This window comes from Poecile atricapillus, chromosome W (assembly GCF_030490865.1).
Source record: "Poecile atricapillus isolate bPoeAtr1 chromosome W, bPoeAtr1.hap1, whole genome shotgun sequence".
Lineage (NCBI taxonomy): Eukaryota > Metazoa > Chordata > Aves > Passeriformes > Paridae > Poecile > Poecile atricapillus.
Genome location: NC_081288.1, coordinates 102,418,005 through 102,440,502, shown reverse-complemented (window position 1 = coordinate 102,440,502; position 22,498 = coordinate 102,418,005). Strand labels below are relative to the sequence as shown.

Below are 22,498 nucleotides of genomic sequence, written 5' to 3'. Positions count from 1 at the left end.
GCTCAACATCTGAATTCTCATGAATTTCCTTGATCAGAGCATTCAAAACAGAAATAAAATATGAGCATTTGTGTAAAGCAGAGCATTGCTTTCTGTGCTCTGAGAACAGTGCTGCATTTGTTACCTTTAGCTCTCTGTTTAACAAGGCTCCCTGTGCATTATTTGTCAGGTCTGCAGCAGCACTGAGGATGCTTTCACAGCTCTGGGATTGTATTACCTGCCACACACCCAACTTTCACAGGCAAGACCTTTCTGAATATCCCACTCTTGAGTGGGAGGTTTGAACCAATCAAATAGTTATTTAAATGAATGGTTTATTCACCAAAGATAACTGTGAATTTGACCAAATTTACCAGGTAGCTCTGAACCTGTTATCAAGTGAGGGAGAGAGAAAAGGATGTTATTATTTTACCATTTGGTAAAAGAACGTACCTCAGTTCTCCAGGTCAGATTTACACCAACTGGTTTATGAAGATCCAGGTGGCAATTAGCCAACACCATAGGAAAATTCAGAAACCTGACTGCTCCCTCTTGAATGGACTTTGCAGTGTCCTGGTGTATAATGGTGGCACACACACTGTATGAACTCACATGACATTTGTTTATGGAAGGAAACATAATTTCCTACAAAGCCCAAGTGCCATAGAAAAAACAACTACTTCATTTGTGTCATTTTGCATTAAAAATAGAAAACTTCTTACCATTGTCTTTGGAAGAAGACCAACAAGTTTTGAGGAAAACCAGAATGGAAACAGCCATGCTAAGTGGCGGGATGCTAAGTGAACACTGAATCCACTCTTCACACAGAATGGTAAAATTATTCCTTTAATGTGCATTTATTCTTCTTTCATAAGGATCCTCAATGTTCAAAGTGCCAAAATAGTAAGAGAAAAAAGCCCTTAAGATACTGTTAACTTTAGAAACTACAAACAGAAATGTGAAAATTTATTTCACAGACTGTCTCTATTTCTTTTTAAATGAAAGATAGTCACAACTTCCAGTGCCTCTAATTTTTTACGAAGTCTGCATGTCCACTAAAATCAATGATAAAATAATTTCAGATCTTTGGAGTACTCACCTGACCTGCACAGAAAGCACACTGTCCATGAAGTTGTATGACATTTACGTAACAGCTTCTGCATCCACAGACATGAAGGGTTTTTCTTGGTTTTGTTGTTGCTGTTGGGCAACGAGGTGTGGGAATTGTTTGTTTGTGGGTTTGTGTGTTTGAATACAGTGCCCATGCTCCCATGGGAAGCTAGAGTATAAAGCACTGGAGAAATCCCAGACACTTACTGAATACCACCCCCAGCACGTTTCCCAGGTCATCTCCTCTTTCAAATATCCAACAGATGCATTTTCCTGGGACAGAAAAGATGGGGAAAATTTTCCAGAAACCTCATGGTGGGCTGACTCTGGCTGAATGGCAGGTGCCCATGAAACCACTTTATAATGCCCTTTTCTTAACTGGACAGGGAAGAGAAAATGTAAAAAAAGACCCCAAGTCAAGATAAGGACAGCAAGAGATTGTTCACTAATTACTGCTACAGGCAAAACAGACTCAACTTGGGAAAAACTAGTTTATTGCTAATCAAATTAGGAAGTATAATGAGAAATAAAACCAAATATTGAAACACTTTCTTCCACATCTCCCCAGGCTCAACTTCACTCCCAATTTCTCTACCTCTTTTCATCCAGCAGGAACAATGGGGGTTTTGGTCAGTTCATCTCACATTGTTTCTGCTGCTCCTTCCTCCTTGCGGGGAGGACTCCTCACACTCTTCCCCTGCTCCAGTGTGGGGTCCCTCCAAAGGAGACTAGGTCCTTCAGGAATTTCTCCAACCTAAGTTCTTCCCAAGGGTTGTTTTTCATTAAGTGTCCCAGCATGAGTCCCTTTCCATAAGGTGCAGTCTTTCTCCAATGAGGGCTTCTCTCTCCACAGATTCTGCCAGGACCCTGCTCCAGCACAGACTTCCCTTGGAGTCACAGCCTCTTTCAGGCATCCCCTTGCTCTGGTGTGGGCTCCTCCAGGGGTTGCAGGGGCTCAGCTGCCTCTCCATGGGCTGCACCACAGAATCTCAGGGGAATCTCAGCTCTGGAGCCTGGAGCAGCTCCTGCCCCTCCTTCTGTCCTGCCTCTCCTTCTGTCCTGCCCTGGGTGTTTGCAGAGCTGTTCCTTTCACAGTCACACTCCTCTCTTTCACCTGCTGTTGTGCAGTATCTTTTACACTTTCTTAAATACATAATCACAGCAGTGCTACAAGTGTTGCTGAAGGGCTCAGCCTTGACCAGCAGTAGGTCCATCATAGAGCTGGAGGAAGCTTCTGGCATCTTCTCACAGAAGTCTCCTCTGCAGTCCACCCCATCACCAAAACCTTGCCACACAAACCTAACACTCCTTTAACTCAAGTTTCTCATTACATTTTCTACAGCTTCCTAAACATTTTATTCCCAAATGACACCAACAGGATGATTTAACAATAATGCTAACAGTTTCTTGTGTCTGGCATGGAGGAGAGATTTTATAGATGTTTGAAGAACAAAAGGACCCCTTCCAACATACACACCTCATTCTCAGCTTGAAAAACATTTAGAAAGGGAAAACACTGAGACTTCTTTCTCCTTTACCAAAATATGAAAGGACCCTTCAGAGGATCGTGTATTCCCTCACCAGGCTGTACACATCAACACCAGCAATATCAGCATAGAGTTCAGGCACCACTGGCTCAGGCACCTGCAGCACTGTGTGCCCATTGCTGGTCTTCATAGCTGTTTTCAGGGAGCACAACAGGTGTGCTGGAGAAGGCCGGTGAGCTGCAGTCCACTGCCAGCAGGACTTCATGATGCAGTACCTGTAAATTATGAAATCATGTCTTCATGCAAAGAAATGTACCTTAGATCTTCCCTGTGGATACTTTGTTCATTTCAGAGAATATCCTATAACTTAGATGAGAAAAATCATTCCCCAGCAGCGCTGCACCTTGCAAGGAAGCAGTGGAGCAGCAAAATGCAAGGGCTCTTAAGGAAACAGAAACAAGTGTCACTTTCCAGAAAAGGACAGAAAGGTTTTGGCCACAGACGTTTTACACAGCAGAACAAAATAAGATGTGGCAGACACAAATCTCCTCAGCTCTCAGGTTACTCTTGGTATAGTCTAGACTTAGAAATCTTATGTAAAATCTCATTTCCTGTGTCTCACTTCTATTTAGTTCTGCCAACCTCATGTTCAATTGTCCATAAAGCAAGTGGCTTACATGGCTTGCTGGCAGCTCGAGGGCTGCTTCATAATGTTCTGTTTCTGCAGGTATGGTAAGATGTCAGAAGGTGGCACCTCAGGATATGGCGGAGCACCTGGAATGGCAAAAGGAGCAATGGTAGAAAACTCTATGGCAATGATTGCAGAGAGCAGCTTCTGTGCAAGACTTCCTTCCATCCCTACCAAGATCTGGTTTTTTTCCTATCACAATTCACAGTAACAGAAGGTCTAAAAGGAATTGACGAGACTTTGCAAATTGGAAAAAAAACAGGGTGCTTATTTAAATGGCCCTACTTTACATTCTAAAATTCGAGATTTTTGGGTCTTGTTAATTTGCTGCTTCCTTACATATTTTTTTTAATTAGCATTCAATCTTCTTACCTAATGTAATCATTTCATACAGTAGAATTCCAAAAGACCATCTGCAAGAAAAGAAAACAAAGTGATGTTGTTTGCTGGTTTAAATAGATAAAAACAACTAGGCATGGCCAGCAGACAGGAGAAAGCATGAGCTGTAAAAGTGGAGCCTTAAGTGGAGCTGAAAGTAGATCTGCCTTCCTGTGAACTTCAGGACATGAAATGATACATAAAGGAGTGAAAGAGACAGATCTGACAAACAGATGAACTTCTAGTCCCAAAACGAAGCCATACATGTCTGCCTTGATGGTAGGGGGTTTTCTCAGGAGCCTCTCTGGTGCCTGCCACTTGATTGGCACTTTCCATGTGTCTGAGCTGGCACCACGTGTGTGAGTTTCATAGGCTAGGCCCAAACCACAGAGCTTAGCAGTGAAGTTGTGATGAAGAAGGACATTCCTGGCAGCAATGTCACCATGGAACAAGTTCTTTTCTTCAAGATAAGCCTGGGAAATTGGAAAAGAAAGAAAACAGGATTATTTTAAATGGAAATGTAATTTTTAGAAATTTTCACTTTTTTATGCTTCAGTTTATGCTTGTCTTAAACAATGGGGAGTAGAGACATGTGCTCACCAACATAATGGAAGCATATTTTAACAAAGTCTTTATTCTTAGGCCAAGAAGACTTGAGCCACCATGCAAATTTGTGTTGCAATCAAGCAGGAAGGAAAAAATGCAGCCAACATGAGCAGACTTACCAGAGCTGCTACAACCTGCTGTCCAACCTCATATACCTGTCTCTCAGTGAGGTCATAGGGGACACCATCCATTGCCATTACATTCTAGAGACAAAAATAAGAGACCTTGGTTCAAACAAATGCCACAGCAGTAGAACAGTGGAGAATGTTTACTTCTAATCTATCTAATCTTATGCTCCTCCTCAAAATTGCTCAGAAATTGACTGAAATATAAGAGGACATAGATGGATGATGCTGATGGTGTGTTGAATAAGACAAGTACACTAGAGACAACTGGTGGGCAAATTGACATGTGGGGAAAAAATTAATAGGTTAGTCAGAATAACAGTGAAGAATGACAATCCACACAGGTCAAAGAAAGATATATTATAAATTAGAATAATGAGCAGAAAAGCACATTTCTAACATATGAATTGGGTACCTGGTATGAGACTAACAGTCCATCTCTCCTACCACCCTACCTGTAACAGTAAGAGAGAGATGAGAGAGAGAATAAGCACACAATGTTCTTCCTGTGCCATTTTACAGCCTACAGATACAGTCAATTTAAAACTTCCTGGGATGGTTATGGTTTCAACATGTTCAGCATCCTTTGAAAGGTTACTTTCCATAACTGACCTCATAGGAAGGTCAGTATCCACAGCAGTCAGTGGCAAGACTGCTGTTAGTCAACTCCTCACTTCATGAAGAACCAGCTCCATTTGTTTGTTTTGAACATGACACGTACTAGCTATATTTGCTACCACCTGGACGTTCAGCTGAACAGGACTGGAAGCAATCTTTCTGTATTTAGAGTTTCAGATGTAGGAAACTGATGGATTTACAGTAGTAACAGCAGAGCTGTTTCCGTGCCTTTTGTAACAAAGAGTCATAGAATCACTGAATATGCTGAGTTGGAAGGGATCCACAAGGATCAAGTCCAGCTCCTGGCCCTGCAACGGACATCCCAACAATCCAGCCCTGTGCCTGACAGTGTTGTCCAAACACTCCTGGAGCTCAGACAGCCTTGGAGCTGTGACCACTGTGACCTGGAGCACCTGTTCAGTGCCCCACCATTCTCTGTGGGAAGAATGTCTTCCTGCTATCCAATCTAAACCTCCCCTGATATTTGGGCTCTTTTTTAGCTTGAGTTAACATTTCCAATGGTCTGCGTATTTTCATACTACCAGACCTCATATCCCATCAGATTTTACCCCTCAGCAATGGGCAGATATGAAGCCATCATTCACATATGTGAAACTTCTTCCTGTGCATTATTTCATTTTTAACTACGCTGAATTTCAGCTGTTCTTTTTATTGAAAAGTGTCTCAGTCTTGGAAGATCCTTCTGTAATTCCTTTGGGTCAGCCCTTGCCTTTACTGGCTGGAATCATCAGAAAATATCATCACATCACTGTCATGCCATTTTTAGGTTATTAATATATGCAATGAACAGCACCATGTCCTAGATAGCTGACCTCCTTTCAGTGCAGGTACCAACCTTTCATTCTTATATTGTTTCCTGGCTTTTACCCATTAGTTACCATTCCATGACCTTCCCCGTGTTGTAACAGCTCTGCTTTCTTAAAAGCACTTGGAGTGAGACATGATTTAAAACTTTAGAAATTCTGGTGGCTGTATGAATTCATGCTAATTCCAGTGCCTCATAGACAGGTATGTACCTATGTAATTTAAGAATTCCTTAAGAACTTCTTTTGACTCACCTTCCGACATGTCCACAGAAATGTCAGCAAGTCACCAAGAGACACATCTTCCATGATCATATAAAGTGGGAGCTGGTCTATACAACATCCAACCAATTCAGCCAGGTTCTCATGATGGCCAAGATTATGATGGAATTTAATCCTTCCCAAAAAATCCTTTACTTTCTGGGGACTAGCTGGGTCTGAAAGAACAAAAGAAAACCAATTAAAAACAAAACAACAACAAATGGAAGCAGCAAAGAACAGGTTGACAGCTAAAATCAACATGGTCAGCAACCTTTAATCCTACCAGGACATTCCTACAAGAACATCTCAGACTTACTATACTGAACATAGCTTGTTCTTGTCCAGTACTGATGACAATCCTCTGCCCAGCAGCATGTCTGGGATACAGAGACTGTACCAAAGTGGATCCTAGCCACGGGCCCTACCTTGCAAGGCTTTCAATACCACAGTCTTAGTCTTCCCAGAGCTCCCAGTTTCCAACTGAGCTCTGTAGATGCTCCCAAATGCACCAACTTTAATCAGCTGCAAGGTGTCTGGTAAGAGTTTCTCTCGTGGTATCTCTAATTCTTTCAGAGTCAAGGATGCAGAATTTAACAGGCTCTCCAAAGTTCTCTCACTCAGCTGGATGTAGCAGTTCTCTGTTGAGCAAAGTTCCTCCTGATTCTTTTTCGTCACTGACAAAAGCAAATACATATGATGCAAAAAACCCGACATACGAACTCCTGTAATAGGTGGCAATGCTCATCCTTCTATGCTCTTTAATTTCTGCTCTACAGTGCTTTGTAAATCAGGGGGAAGTAAGGAACTGTTATTGTATCTTACTTACCCTGGCCCTTGAAGAGGAGAAAGAATTTATCTCCCACTCTATTTGATGAAAAGACAGAACCAGTCTAAAAATTTCTCCCATATACTACATAACCTTTGCAGATAAGACACATTTGGATTTCATTCCCATGTGCTCAAGCACTGAACATTTTCTTTCATTACAAGTTCTCAATTATTTCTCTTAATATAGGCTCAAGAGGCTGTTTCCCTCTACATACCCCAAATTAGTTCAGAACTGTACTTTCATTTCCACATAGCCACATGTGTAACAATAAATTTTTCCCTACCCCCTCACCAGTCCGTGTTCTACTTCATGTTGTCTCCACAGGAAGAGGGAGACAGCAGTTTGAAATTAAATTTCTTAAATGGCAGCAGAGAAAATGGATTAACTAGACATAATATATCTAAATAATATATCTAAATAATAACTAGACATAATATATCAAAATTACTGTCATTCATAACTACCCCATAAAACTCTCCTTGCAGCAACCTCCAAGAGGCTGTTACATAAATACACTTTTGCAGCTCTTGTGATGTTACCACAGCATGTTAAACAGCCTACATGGCATGATGCTTTAGATTTCCTCAGCTCCATCTACACTACAGCTTCCACTACTGCTGCTGCAAAATGGAGTAAATCAGGGTTCCCAAATTTTCTAATATTTACTGGATTGCTGAATACCAGTCAGGATCCTCATAAATGATTCTTCTTAACAGCTCAAGCAATGGGGAAATAAAATTGGCTTCTAGCCACTGAAACCAATACGCTTTCCTCTGGTTGAGAAGCATTTTTTTTTTACCTTGGGCTCTAGCTGGTGCTGATTGCACATGCTTTGCTCGCAGGCCACGGCAGTGAAGCCAAAGGATCACAGTGAGCACAATGACAAAAAATCCCACCAGGAGAACTGGGACAATGATCACTTCCATTTGATATTCACGCACAACTGTCAGCAGAGAAAGAAAATGGAAAACCAAGGAATAAGCCACACACTGGTTCTGTATAACCATGTAGCAACAATCCATTTCACTAGCTTTCAACCCCAGAAGTGTTTGTTCCATCCTCTGGAATAGCTGAACACTGTTAGTCCTGCCACCTTCTTTTCAAAGGGGCTGACTACCTAAACTGCATGAAATTGCTAAGACTCCCCACACCTAAAGTCGCTTATTTAATTGCCTTAATACAGAGGTCAGGAATTGTAGCAATTTGAAGCATCAGTGAAACAGAAACAGCACTGTTAGCAGGAAAGCTGGATATTGTGATGTCATTATGTTCAATTACAGCTCCAGCTCCCTCCAGTAAAATTACACAGAGCATTTTAAAGGAAACTGCGTGTGGTCTCCTTTAGAGTTTCATTCGAAGACACTGCAATTAGCAAGGCTTGTGAAGGTAACTATCTTTCTCCTGTCCCCAGATTTGGAGGTGGTTGAGACCATTTTATCAGCTCCCAAAGATGGCAGAAAGTCATGAAATCAAAATCCCATAAAACTGGTCCTTTGGGAAGCTGCAAGGAATCTTTAATGCCTGCTGTACACCTCATCCAAAGTAGGAATTTTCTAAAATGGCTGAAATTATGTGAGATTAATCCTACCACAGAGACTTCATCCTCATAAACATTTCTCCCCTGAAACACAATGTAGGGAAAGCTCCATCAATTTTTTCTTGTGTGGGCTGGGATGCAGGTAGAGGAGGAGAAAGGGCTTGGCACATTTTTTAGTGAAGCTGGCCTTCCTGCCCAGCATGTGAAACCTTATTAAAAGAGTGTGTGAATCTTACCACACAGCTTGTCATTGCTATTGCACTCCAGCAGCATCCGTGAGAATCCTTTCACATCCACTGCCATGCTCAGCTACAATCAAGCAGGTCTCCAACCCCCACTTCCTGCACTGACATAAAGAATAATAACAAAATTTATTTGGAGAAAGAATGATGATGATGAAGCAACAAGTGATGTGAATAGGGAGCTTTCTACATCTTATAATCAGTGGCTGCATGAAGCAGTACTGGGATTTGAAGGCTTAGAAAATGACACAGGACATGCAGTATCACATCTTATGTATGATGCATTGTATGACCAGAAAGAATTTAGGGTTAAGATTGTTCTACAGTGTTCCACAAGCAAATAAGGACCCCTAGGCCTAAAGGCTGGCATATGTACAAAAATCCATAGATATTAATTATATTTAGAGAACATCTAATACACTCCTAGCTAACACATTTTCTAGATGCCAGAATGGCTCAGAATTTTATCTTCTGGTCCATTACAAGTGAACAGATCAGCAGCATGCATAGAAAATGTCATCCTTGACTACAGTCCTTGCCACAACTCCTACTGTTGCTCTACAAAGAGAAAGAGAAAAAAGACTTGTCATTAGGGCTCTCTGGTACCAACTTCTGAGCACTGCCAAGTCTGTAGGTATTCTGAAGCACAGCATCTGTACATCTTCTGCATTTGTAGATGAAAATCCAGAGCCTATACAAGCATGCACCTTGTTTAGCCTCTACTTCTTATGAACATTGCTAAAATGTAAGACTTAACAGCTTTGCAAACAGTATCATCTAGAACCTTTTATAGGAATTGTGACTTTTATCCTGTAAGCACCTACTTCGTTTTTGACTCTGAGTTTTAGGCAATTAACCTCAATGGCAAATACAGGGCATTGATTTCGTGGAATTTGGTGATTCAACAGTTTGTTCTCATGTTTAAAACTAATGAGTGAAATTATTCTTTACCAGTTGCACAATAGAGGCAGCAGAGAGAGGGAAATGGAATATATCTGTGCTTTAAGGTATCACAAAAAGTCTATTCCCTTTTTTTATTTAATTTCATTCTTAATGTGCTAACAGATTTACCTGGTTCCAAGGTGTTGCTACACTAGGAATCCAGTCAAAGGAGTAATAATACAGCAATAATACCAAGCTTTTCAGGTACACTCGGAAAGCAAGCACACTAAAACAACCTGCTTCAGCTTTAACACACGCACACACATACACAGGACCAGTCCTGGCTTCTTTCATTCTCAGGTACACACAGACTTCAGGATCATTAACCAGCAATCATATTGTATAATCTAAGTCATGAACAGTCCAAGCTCCATCTTAAGACTTGCTTTAAGGCTTTCTACAGGTGCTTACTAGAAATGCACACTGACATTTAAACACTATGGATGCTAAATCTGAACCAGAGTGCCTGTAGAAATTACAGGCCACATAGCTCCTCAGTCTTGCCTGAGAAAGCAGTCTGGGAAAAACATGAGAAAGAATTAAAACAATCCTCAGGGACAGAAAACAGCCTTGCAGGTGTTGTTTTCTATCCCTTGCTTTCTTTGCAAGAGAAAGTCAGAGGGTGTTGTGCCCCACTGACCAATGATGGTGATGTAGCAGTTTACTAAGAAATAAGAGTTCCCTTTCTGTACTTTGCACGTATTGCTTCTATAAAGAGACCTGAAGCAATAAACTAGAAAAATTCTCCTGTTCTGACTCCATGAGAGTCTGTGTCGTCTCTTCCCAGCCGTTCCTAATAGAGCGACATCTGGTGACCCCGACGTGATGTGCATCTGCTGAACCCCCGAGGGAGTGCAGACAGCGGGCAAAGAGCCAGCCCTTCCCCCCAGAGGGGTAAGTGGAATTCTCCCGGGCTTTCCTAGAGAGAGCTGGTTTTTAAACCAACGGGATAGTGGAGCCCTGCCAGTGAGCAGGCTTGGAGCAGCTTATCTTGACGAAGCAGAGTTCGGAATCCCGGGTCTGAACCGAGATAGCACCTGCATTATTGCATTCGCGAAGCCGTCAAGATAGACGGTTCTCATAATGTGGAACTGCATTTCACCTAATGAACAACTTATCTACCTTGCATGGCAGGATGCCTTGCCGCACATGGGACTCTGTACTCCTGAAGAAGATATGCGGACTTTATTCCAGTGGGTAAAAGCGCAAGGTTTTACTATAACTATAAATAATGCATTTAACCTTGAAATTTGGCTATCAATGGGAGACTGCTTGTGGACTGAGCTAGCTGTGGGAAATACCAGCGCGTGCAGCTTAGCAGCAACCTGGGGAGTGATTTTTAAAGTGCTGGAACGGTGCCAGTCTAAGAACAGTGAGGCCGGGATAAAAAACTTAGATGCCAGGAGTGCCTCCTTTGTACAAGATGAGAGACTGGGAGATGAAACCGTAGATGAGCAGCGTAGCGCTCCCTCGGCTCTGCCCGGACCCTTGGAGGACTTTAGCCGCGGGCAGGAGCAGTTTGTGAACCAGAGATCTCCCTCTCCAGAAAAGTTTGAGCGCCCGCCACCCGCGGAGCTGAGCACGCAGGCTTTGCCAACGGAAAAGCGGAGGAAAAGCAGAGATCGCGTGGCTCCGCCTGCACCCTCCGCGGCACCTTCACCAGCCCCGCAGGCACCGCCATCACCGGCGCCGCGAGAGCCGCCTCCGCCTGTGCCACCCGCAAAGCCTCCGCCGGCACCAAAAGCGCCGCTGCAGGCGGCCACAGAACCTCCTTTCTCCGGCCCCTCCGCGCTATCCCGAGCTTCTTTCTTCTGTGCCACGAGCGGAAGCGCGGACGCCCCCCCTGCAGCCTGTCAGCGCGGTGGGGGGGAGAGAGTCAGTGCTCAGCTCACCCGTGCCCAGCGCGCGGGGCCCCGCCGAAAAACCCGAGCGTGAGTCCGGAGCACCACGGCCCGCTGCCGCCGGAGGGCCCGGGCGGCCGCTCGGGCTGCGGCCACCAGCCGCTGAGAAACCCGAGCACACGGACGCGCTGCCGCCCCCTGCAAAACCACCACAGCGGCGGCGGCAGCAGCAGCGGCGAAAAGAAAACGAGAGAAAAGATGGAGAAAAAAGAAAAAGCGAGTCCAAGACGCTGCCCGCCGCGGCCGGCCAGCGGCCCGGGCAGCCGCCGGCCGGCCGCGAGAACCCCCAGCGTACGCAGCGGGGGGGAAGCCGAGCCCGAACCCGGCTCTGGAGCTGGGGCCAGGCCCGCAGCAAAAACAGCAAACCCCCCGCGTACACAGCAGGGGGGGGGCAGTGCCCTCACAGCCACCTACGGGGCCTGCCAGCACCGCGGGGGGAAAATCGCCCCCCCGCGCCCATCCGAGCCGCCAGCGGAGAAGCGGCGGGGGGGGAGCAGCAACCTCGCTCCCCCCACGCTCGCTAGCGCGGCCCGCGCATGCGCGAACCGTGCTGCGGGCGCTGGGCCGGGTTCTGCCGGCCCCGTGCTGCCAAGTTCCTCTCCTGCAAGCCCGAGTTGTTCCGCGGAACGGCGCCGGGTCTCCACGAGCCGTGCCTGGCCCGGTGCGGGGGGGCAAGCAGAGCCGCAGGCGGGGCCGCTGCTCGTGCCAACTACTGCAACCTTGTTGCCACGGCAACCACCGCTGGAAGCGGCAACTGCAAAGCAAGAACTTCAGTGAACAACAACCAACAACAAAACCAACACTATACTGAACATACAGACTTCAAACCACTCAGCAAAACAATTATAAAACCCGACGAACAATAACAGCAGCCATGTGAACTTTATAAATCCCTCAAAAGCCCCTCAATTATATTTGAGGGGAAAATCCAATGAAAAAAAAAAAAGGGGATAAGAAGGGGGGATCAAAGCATCGTAAATTGCATTGTGCATTGTTAATTGATTTGTAAAAGTTTATAGATGGAGTCTGACCAACAGTGCCTCCTTACAGAGTGCGCTGCAAAACTTTTCAGGGCAGATTGTTTATCATCTGCCCAGCCACAAACTGTTGCAATTAGCAGAGTCAGCTGAATTGTCGGTTCAGCAAAAAAGTAGATTTTATATAGTAGAATTGAGTAGAGTTTCACTGAGTTTAAATCTAGGTGTTCTTAATGTGAGTTTTATCACTTTAGCGTTCTTTTGAACTACTCTGTCGACAAGCTAGACTGTCAGAACAGACTAACAATGTTTTATTTGTTGTGTGTGTGTGTGTTAGTTCACTGAACTAGTTGTGTTAGAGTCAACCATCAGATCCTTGCAAAGAGGACAATCCTTAAACACCAAAAACATAAGCCAACATTCTAAATCAGCATCCATTCAAAGTTCTAGTAGAAGAAACCTCTTGTGCTGTGTTTGTTCCTTTTCCTGCAAGGGCCCAACAGGAAATTACAAACACCGTGCATTTTTATTTTTTTTTTTCCTAAGCGAAAAAGGTGAATTATGGATGCTAAATCTGAACCAGAGTGCCTGTAGAAATTACAGGCCGCATAGCTCCTCAGTCTTGCCTGAGAAAGTAATCTGGGAAAAACATGAGAAAGAATTAAAACAATCCTCAGGGACAGAAAACAGCCTTGCAGGTGTTGTTTTCTATCCCTTGCTTTCTTTGCAAGAGAAAGTCAGAGGGTGTTGTGCCCCACTGACCAATGATGGTGATGTAGCAGTTTACTAAGAAATAAGAGTTCCCTTTCTGTACTTTGCACGTATCAGTCTACAAAGAGACCTGAAGCAATAAACTAGAAAAATTCTCCTGTTCTGACTCCATGAGAGTCTGTGTCGTCTCTTCCCAGCTGTTCCTAATAGAGCGACAAAACACCATGCATGCACAGGCACACAAAAGCACACACCCCAATTTGTGCTTACGGAGAGAGCAACAAAGGTCCATGGAAAAAGTTCTGATGCAGCAGCCATGTTTACACTGGTCACTGTCTGTAAAAAAGATTCCTCCCTACTCTTTATGCATATCCCAGCAGTGATGCCAGTGGGTGGCACTCATGTTTTCCAACCATACTCAAGGCAGAATCAGGGGATCCAGGAATGAAAACATTGGCAGTCACTGGCGCTTTATTTGCGCTGGCACTCCCATGTGCTGTTGTGTGCTTGTTGTGGTGTTATCACTGGAAAAGCTTGATTACAGAAGCCCACTTACACTCCATGTCTCTTTCCTCTCACAATACTCAGCAAGCAGAAAAAGAAGTTTCTCTCAGTAAGGTAATTCTGAAGTACCTTTCAGTGCTACTTTTCAGGCCAACACCAAATAAATTCCCGTACTAGGCTGTTTCTGCAACTTACTTGTCTAACAGTAACATCATTGCAGTTCTTACATTCCTATCCTCACAAGGAGAATGGTAACTCAGGAATCCACAGAACTCACATTATGTATTTAATATTTTTTGCAGTGGGAAACACATGAAAGTTATGTGGAACTAACATGTTCATGTGCATACCCAACACAGAGCAGGACTACTGACAGTGCTCAACTACTTATTCTATTAGATGAAGACATTTTCCCAGTACCAAGACAGGACAAAGGAAACAAAAATATCTTAAAAAGTTCAAAATCTGTACCTCACTAGCATTCTGATTTTCCTTGCCTGTGTGTTAACACTGTACCAAGATCAGTGCTGTCTAGATCATGTGCACACATACACTGTGTTACCTCGATTTAGAATTTGCATTAGAGAATTTGTGCTATTTCAACTAAATGTGAGCTTATTTATTCCACTGGATTTTTCAATATTCTTTTACACAGACTGAATTCCACTCACTGGAATTCATAGAATCATAAATGTTGGAAAAGACCCTTAAAATCAACTCCAGCAGTCAGCCCAGCACGACCACCACATTCGCCACTAAACCATGTCCTCATGTACCATGTCCACAGGTTTTTTGTACATTTCCAGGGATGGTGACTCTACCAACTTCACTGGGCAGCCTATCCCATTGTTTAATGACTCTCAGCAAAGAAATTTTTCCTAATTTAATATAAACATCCCCTGACACAACTTGAGGCTGTTTCCTCTTGTCCTGTCCCTTGTTCCCTGGGAGCAGAGCCCAACCCCACACCCCCCCAGCTGTCCCCTCCTGTCAGGGAGTTGTGCAGAGCCAGAAGGTTCCCCCAGAGCCTCCTTTTCTCCAGGCTGAGCCCCCCCAGCTCCCTCAGCCCCTCCTGGTGCTCCAAACACTTCCCCAGCTCCATTCCTTTCTCTGGACACGCTCCAGCCCCTCAATGTCCATCTTGTCCTGAGGTTCCCAAGCTGCCCCAGGATCTGAGGTGGGGCCCCAGCAGTGCCTAGCACAGGGACAGTCACTGCCCTGGCCCTGCTGCCACACCACGGCTGGCACAGCCCAGGTGCCTTTGGCCTCTTGCCCCCCTGGGCTCCTGTCCAGCCACTGTCCCCAGCACCCCCAGGGCCTTTCCCAGCTTTCCAGCCCCTCTGCCCCAGCCTGGAGCTGCAGGGGTTGGTGTGAGCCAAGGGCACCACCCAGGACCTGGCCTTGTTGACCCTCAGACCACTGGCCTGGGCCCATGGATCCAGCCTGTCCAGATCCCTCTGCAGAGCCTTCTGACCCTCAACCTGAACCCAAATCTTGGTGTCAAAGCCAAATATACAGTGAAGACCACAGTACCTAAAAATAGCAGAAGCAGCTGCTCTTAGACAATGGGAAATACAAGTCAAAACTTTATCAGAAGTTAAACTACAGTCACCAGCACTTGCAAACTGCACCTAGCAGACTACTTGGTGCACAGCACGTGGCACAGCAGTTCCACAGCCTGGTAGCAGTGACAGGTTAATTAGCCCCCATCCTACACCTACACTGCTCCTCTGTGCACATTTGCCAACAAGGATGAATACTTGGGGAAAGGCGGCATTTTGTTTCCAGCCATGTTTGTTTGCAAAGCTGTTTTGCTGACCCGGCAATTTAGACAAAGCACAGAGGCCAACAGAGGGACGGGAATAAGCAGCTAGAAGGCGGCAGCTCCAGGAGCTGCTTAAACCAGTTCAGGAAGCCAAATACTGAATGTGAATGTAGCTGAGATGAATTAAGTGCTCACCAATGCAAAAAGAATGGATTATCTCCTCTCTCTGCTGTCTTCTCATTGCTTGTTTTGCTCTCAGTTGTGCAACTGATCACAGAGTAAACTGATTCAAACTACTAACCCAGCAGCAAAAATGCATTGCTCTTTTGCCATGGTGATTTCCTGCCATTTTAGTGGTCAGTATTAGTCAGGGGTGAATGGCTAGTTCATGTAAAGCTGCACTGTGAAACCACTCCTTGTGTGAGCACAGATCCACAAGCACTGTGCCAGCAGAAGCCTTACCATGATTTTTCCCGTCCCCATCATTCATTCTCACATGGATACTGTCCCCATAGCAATAGCAGAAGCATTCACATGGCAGTGTGGTAAACTGAACCAGGAAGGTGATCTGTCCTAAAATAATCAATCCGCTCTTACATTTTATGTCCTTAAAGTTCTCATCAAGCTCAAATTATGCTATTTAAAGTTCCAGGGCTGACTTAAGAAGCCTGAGTGACAAACTTTGTGGTTAAGACTGAAAACAAAGAGAAATATCAAGACTTAACAGGCCCATGGAATATATGGGAACAGACAGCTTGAATACTGCCCACACAGAAGCTGCCTGCTACTTGCTTCTGCCATGTTCAGGAGAGTAAGTTGTTCATATTCACAGCAAATACACAGTTTTGCCCCTGAATATGTCTAATTTGTGAGCTACCACCAGTTCCCATCATCAGTGCAAACATGTAAATCCTTGTGTAACAATTACCTAAAGATCTAAAGAAACAGCTGATTAATTAAATACGACAAAAATAAAGGCTAAGATTCATCTGGATCTTCATTAGACACTTTAAAAAGTGCAAGGAGCTGATATGGACTTAATGCAGTTATTTCTCCAAACATCCTGTCCCACATTAACTGCATACCATTTTATTATAAAAATAATCTTACACTTGTTTTTCATGCACCCATTGTGAGGACCAGCTGTAATATGACTACAGGCACATAAAGAACAGCTGAGTAATTCAGTAACTTCAGTCCAGCACAGTCCTGAGTGATAGAAGACAATTCCTTAATCATTATGTCTTCTACTTAATTTCTTGCAGTGGCAGAACCTTGCTCTCCAGCTTTTCCAGTTACCATTTCACAGTTGCTTTTATTATTTCCCTCCCCTTTTTTTTGACCTTTGAACATGGTCAACAGTCAAGGCTTTGGCAACTACTCTGCACAAGCACGCTCTACTGGCTGTGCAGCAGGAAGAGAGTGGAAATACCAGGGAATTGCAGGAACCAGAACAGCAGGAAACCACCAGGTGTGGGCAATTGTGGATACTGAATGTGCGAGAAAAGGGAGAAATTAAGCACCACTGTAAAGCAAACAGTGAAAATGAAAATACTTTTTCCCCTGCCACGTCCACTGTTTACTAAAAGCAGCATCCACACAAATTAAAAACAAGCCTGACAGGTTTCAGACATGCATTTGTTAGACTGCATATTCTGTCTCTTCTGCCTGCAGAAGACCTTAGTGACTACCTTCAACAGCCTGGCAGACCGTGACATTTTTGCAATGTTTCCCTGGCCTATGGAGTCATCTCATCTCTCACTGCAAGGCACCTGTGGGTTAACAAGCAGCATCTTCGATTGTGCAGAATGGAAAATTGTGACCAGTCACACTAGAGTCACTTCTGTCCTTGTGAACAAGGATTAAAAATAATATCCTGTGGCTTGCTGTAACACTGTCTCAGCTATAAAGATTAAGTAGTATTAGTCACTTTTGAAACAGCTGGTAGCTGTAACACCCTGTAAGAAAACAAAGTGTTTCAAAAATCACATACAGAGACACAAGATTTTCTCTTGGTCCAAAATTAGAAGCAATAATTGAATATCAAACCTAGGCTAGCTGCTACAGAAGCATATTAAGGGAGTGGAAGAAAATTAGGCTGACCACTTTTGAAGAGCCAGACCATAGAGTAAACAGCAAATAATGAGGCCCATGCTGCTATTTGAACAGGTGGTTACTTAGAGGAAACGTCTCCTTTTCAATATAGCAGAAAAAAACAGGTGAAGTTAACAGTCACTACAGCACTGAGAAATGAGTCAGGAGGACAGTGCTGCTGTGCTTTTATGCTAAAAATGTTAGTTCTAACTGGGACCGTTTCAGTGTAGACATGCAAGTTCTTACAGTGCTAGGTTTTGCTTAAACTCAGAACATCTATAAAAATTGATTTATTTGCACTGCATAAGTAAGGAAATCTAAGTACAGAAGTATGAAACGGTACAGGACCTGAATGGGGATTAAGACAAAATTTTTTTTTTCTAATGCAGACATGGCCTACTGTAGTTTCTGGAAAATTAACATATATCTTCCCATTGAATTAAGGCCGGCAAAAGTAATACTTCACAGATAATCTAAAGAATAAGTTTAAAAAATTTGAAAAAGACCCAAAGACTGCATTAAGCTGAAGCCCTTAATGAGCAGGCTATTAAAAGTCTAGAGGCCAAACTTTCAACAGTACACTATCACCTATGGCTTCCTTTTATGACACCAAAATCATATTCTACTTTTGAAAATGTCTCCCAGCTGACTGAGCTCTGATTTTGCCGGTAGCTGCCTGTATTAAGCCTGTATCAAACCGCAGCACAAATACAGAAATTCTGAAAGACTGTGACAGCAAAAGCCATGACAGAACATGAGAAGAATGAGGGATTTTTGTTTCAAAGGACCATGCATATATATAGCTCTTCTTGTGAAAAACTTACTATGTGATGAAAATACTGCATGACATCACAATGCTGCTTAGTGGTTTAAGAAACCCAACATAAATCTGCTTTCATAAATTCACAGCCACCTGAAGCGGTGTAGACAACTTTAGTTTCAGTTTCCCAAGTTCTGAATGTTTCTTGATGGATTTAGCATAGCTTTTGTTTGTAATTTAATCAGTAGCTCATGCACACACAGGTTAACACAGGAATGTATTACTTACCTAAAGACTGAACATATATACACACATGCATAGTATCACCCTGTTTCAGTGAACTGAGACTAATTCTATACAAAATTTAATTATTTTGCTAATTTCTTTCTCTTTAAAAAATGCCTGTGAGCTATTTCATTCAAATCAGCCAGCATATAGAGGACATCCCTCTTTTATTTTTTCTCAAACCCCAATACCATTATGATCACAGAAATTACTAAAAGTAGCTTCACTACAATCAGTAAACATATGTACATGCGTACATGCATGTACATATGTACATGCACACATACACACATGTATAGTAAAGTTACCTTCTAATTCAGGTCACATTCATGTTAATAAAAGTATTTTAAGGAATAAATATTCATGGGCTGATCTTCCAAAAGCACTTTCTCTCACTTACCTGAATGACACCGCTTCCCGTGCCCTGCGGTTGTCTTTTCCTGAAGCTCTCCGGCTGCCGGTTCCCAGTTTGTGAGGCCACTCCCAGTAACGCTGATGACTACCTTGCTACGGTTGTAATTTTTTATGACTAAATTCCTCCTTACTGATTTTTCTACTCCAGTCCTGCCCAGCTTTGGTTCTTTGCTTCTCTAGGTCTCCTCAGCTGTCTCTCCAGGGATGTCCAACACATAGCTGACAGGAAGGCACACACTTGCAGAACGGGTCTGCCTGGCTTCCACACCGCAGCTGCTCATAGGCTGACTAGAGAGACAGGCACAGCAGAGAGCCCTCGAGCAGGCACCTGCAGTGGGGTTTGAAAGGCAGACCAATAAAGATGAAGAGGGACAGGTTATGTAATAAACAGAATTCATATGCTTCTGGTTACAGGTACACATTTAGAAAGAATGGGCTCTTTGGAACAGAAAATCTGTACAAAGCCCCCAGGACTCCAGAGGCTGAAAAAGCGCTCCATCAGGAACACAGTCTGCAAGTGAAGAACAAGATAAAATAATAATATCAAAACATGCTACAGCAGACTGCAGAAACACAGGGTTTTTCACATTCTGCCTTATCCCTCAGTGTCCCTCCTAATCGGGCTCTCCATACATTCTGCCAGAACTTTGAAAAGTTTGGCTTTCCCCTGCCCTTTTCTCACACTACTCTGAACTCCCCAACCACAGTAGACAATATTCCTGAACTTCCCTGTGACCTCTTCCTGCCATTATGCCCTTGGGGTCTCCACTGTGCTCTGCTGGTGTCCTCAGCAGCCATGGGGTGTAATCGTCATCACACGTCAGCATTTTAGTTCTGAGGACCTTCCTCTCAAACAATCACAAGTGCCAGCTGTTGGCCTGCCCTCCCCTATCACTGATAAATCTTGTGTTAAGCGTTTCAGATTCCAGAGTCCTGGTTATATGAGTGTACACAAGATTATTTTCTAACCTATTTCACAGGAGTGAGAGGCAGTTGCATTTCAAGAGTAAACAGCATGCAACCTACTTGTCCTTGAGAGACAAACTTCATTTCACAGTCAGCAACTCAGTGCAGGTGGCTTGGGGAAGATGCAGCAGAGGATGTGATCTGTGCCAACTCTTTTAGCGAAATTCACCTACTCCTGTTAACATTTTGTCACTGCATATAATTATGTTGTTGTGGGGAAAATATTAATTTTCACAATCAATACTTTTAGGCATCAAAAGACAATAGTTAATTTAAGAGAGACATATCCTTAACATTATTCTTCCAGCTGGCATTTACCCATGTGTACAAAATGATGAAAACCAGGAGTGAATTTTTCATTGCTTGATCTCTCTACAGACATTGGCAGGAGTGGGCAAAATAGTAGCAGCAAAATAGTCCTGTGATATGGTTTTTTATCCCCTGAGAAACCAGGAAAGACATCTTCTAGACTCAAAATTTTCTTGAATTATAAAGATCTTTACAGCTGCAGAATGTAGGCTTACACTCTGGTTTCAGCTTTCCTCTCATTCTGTACTAACGTGCATTGACTCTCTGCAGTGTTTTCTCCACAAAGGAGCGGGCGATCTGTCTTATATTTAATTCTCCATTAAATAGTAGGTAAAATGCAAATAACAGTGCCTCATTTAAATGAGTTACTTACTGGAATGAATTAGTTACATTCCATAGGCACCTTCCTCAACAGCACCTGGAGGAAAACCTATTCAGATACCTGTTTAAAAATATGACAACTGAAAATCTTCCTCCTTCTTTCAGTTTCTACACCTCCCTGCTGTGCAAGAGAGTGTGAAAGACAAAGAGTTAAATATTCAGGGTAAGCATACGCAAAAGCAGAAATGGCTGCAGCTTTTAATTTCCCCCACCGGTGTCTCTGTTGTGCTCCCAGTCTGACTGGTTGGATAAGATATTTTAATGGTTCAGAGTTCAAGCTTCAGCCTATATAATCCTCCTCATTCATCAACAAGCCTTTTCACTGTTTATTGAAGTGACAGAAGTGATTTGTTGTCCTGTGAAAAACAGACTTTTCCTGCTATGTCTTGTATTGTATGTGCATCCACAAAGAAAACATTGCCTGTTTAACATCCTCTATACTTCTCTGATTTTGCCTTATGGTTGAGCACACCGAAAGGCAGCAGACTGGCAGTTTTACTAACCTAACCATCCTCTTTATCTCCAAGACAGCTGTAGCACAACCAGAAACCATCCTAACCACACACAGCTGCTGCACTGTAGCCTCAAGATGGCTTCTTGACCTAATTTCACATTCTAAGACTTAAAACTGTGGCTTATAGCTGATAGACTGTGACTGATCTTTTGGTCAGCTTAAGCCCACAGAGGTGTAGAGACTCAGACAAAAGTGAGCTAATGTGTAAGTCTCAACCAACAACAGTCAGGTGGCTGCAGAGCCAACCAAGGATTGGAGGTAATAGCACACTGTGGGAAAGAACAAGATGTGGCTGGGGAAGGGGCCATGCAGAGGAAGGGCAGCACTTTCCTAGAACAAACACCCTTGACGTAGTTCCTGCAGATAAGCACAACATGGCACAGCACAGGAATGATCTAAAAGTGAAAAACCTCCCATCATTATCCTAAGCATCTGCTTTGCCTCTCAAAGTAGCAGGTTTTCTTAATCAAGAAAAATTAAAAGTCTATTTTTTTTAATGGCAATTCTATTGTGATTTTCAGTTCAGCCCTGCAGTATTTGTTATTTAAAATTTCCAAAGGTAGCACCATACGAAAAGAAATAAAGTAGAAAACTGAAATGACCTAATCAATCTTCACCAGCCAGCTGAAGGTCCAGTAATTTGCTAGCACTTCCTCTATTCAGGGATTTCTACTCAGCTGCTTTTGAACACCTGCAAAACTTTAGCAACACAATACTTTGTGATAAAGTTGCATTCATGCAACTTAGGTGAATAAATATTTAATTTTATTTGGAAGGTGGATTCTCATCTTCAAACCAGCTACTCAGTTGGCAGTGATATGAGTGGTGACTGCAAGAGATGGGCAAGTCTGCTGCACAGTGAGAATACTAACATACCAAATAATTTTAAAACAGGACGAAATTTGTGCTTGTGTGGATGAAAAAGAGTAACAAGAAACAGCCCAAACCATTCAAGGTTTGGATATTCATCTGGAATGGGACATGACTTGGAGCATGGACAATTCAGAAATGGGACTTGATTCTCACTCTACTATAAACCAGGTAATTCCTACCTATTAACTCTTGACAAATTTTGAGTCTTGTTGATCTTTCTCCAGAAGAATTCTAACTTGATTTTGCCTAGTCCTGCAAACACCTCCTTCAGCTTTTTCTGTTTTTTTTAATGATGCAAACATCGTGGGATCACAGAACAGTTTGGAAAAGGACCTTCAAAGACCATGCAGTTCTAACCCCCCTGCCGTTTCGACTAGTCCATATAGCCTGACCCTCAACATTTATAGGGATGGGCATC

The 22,498-nt window shown here is 43.4% G+C and overlaps 1 protein-coding gene across 10 annotated transcripts in view; it reads right to left on the bottom strand.

Annotated features, from left to right (window-relative positions):
• Window positions 1-1,365: 1,365 nt before the first annotated feature.
• LOC131591977 (tyrosine-protein kinase STYK1-like) overlaps window positions 1,366-22,498 on the bottom strand; it is a 133,674-nt gene continuing 112,541 nt past the window's right edge. For 2 of the 10 annotated variants that reach the window (XM_058863158.1, XM_058863159.1), the window contains exons 2-10: window positions 8,679-8,788; window positions 7,705-7,848; window positions 6,502-6,750; window positions 6,071-6,252; window positions 4,368-4,451; window positions 3,907-4,115; window positions 3,637-3,677; window positions 3,254-3,350; window positions 1,367-2,851 (exon numbers count right to left, since the gene is read on the bottom strand). In XM_058863158.1, coding sequence (XP_058719141.1) covers window positions 2,647-2,851; window positions 3,254-3,350; window positions 3,637-3,677; window positions 3,907-4,115; window positions 4,368-4,451; window positions 6,071-6,252; window positions 6,502-6,750; window positions 7,705-7,848; window positions 8,679-8,745 — 1,278 coding nt within the window. In that variant the 5' untranslated portion in view covers window positions 8,746-8,788 and the 3' untranslated portion in view covers window positions 1,367-2,646. The other 8 variants (XM_058863150.1, XM_058863153.1, XM_058863154.1 and 5 more) reach the window with 8 other exon arrangements.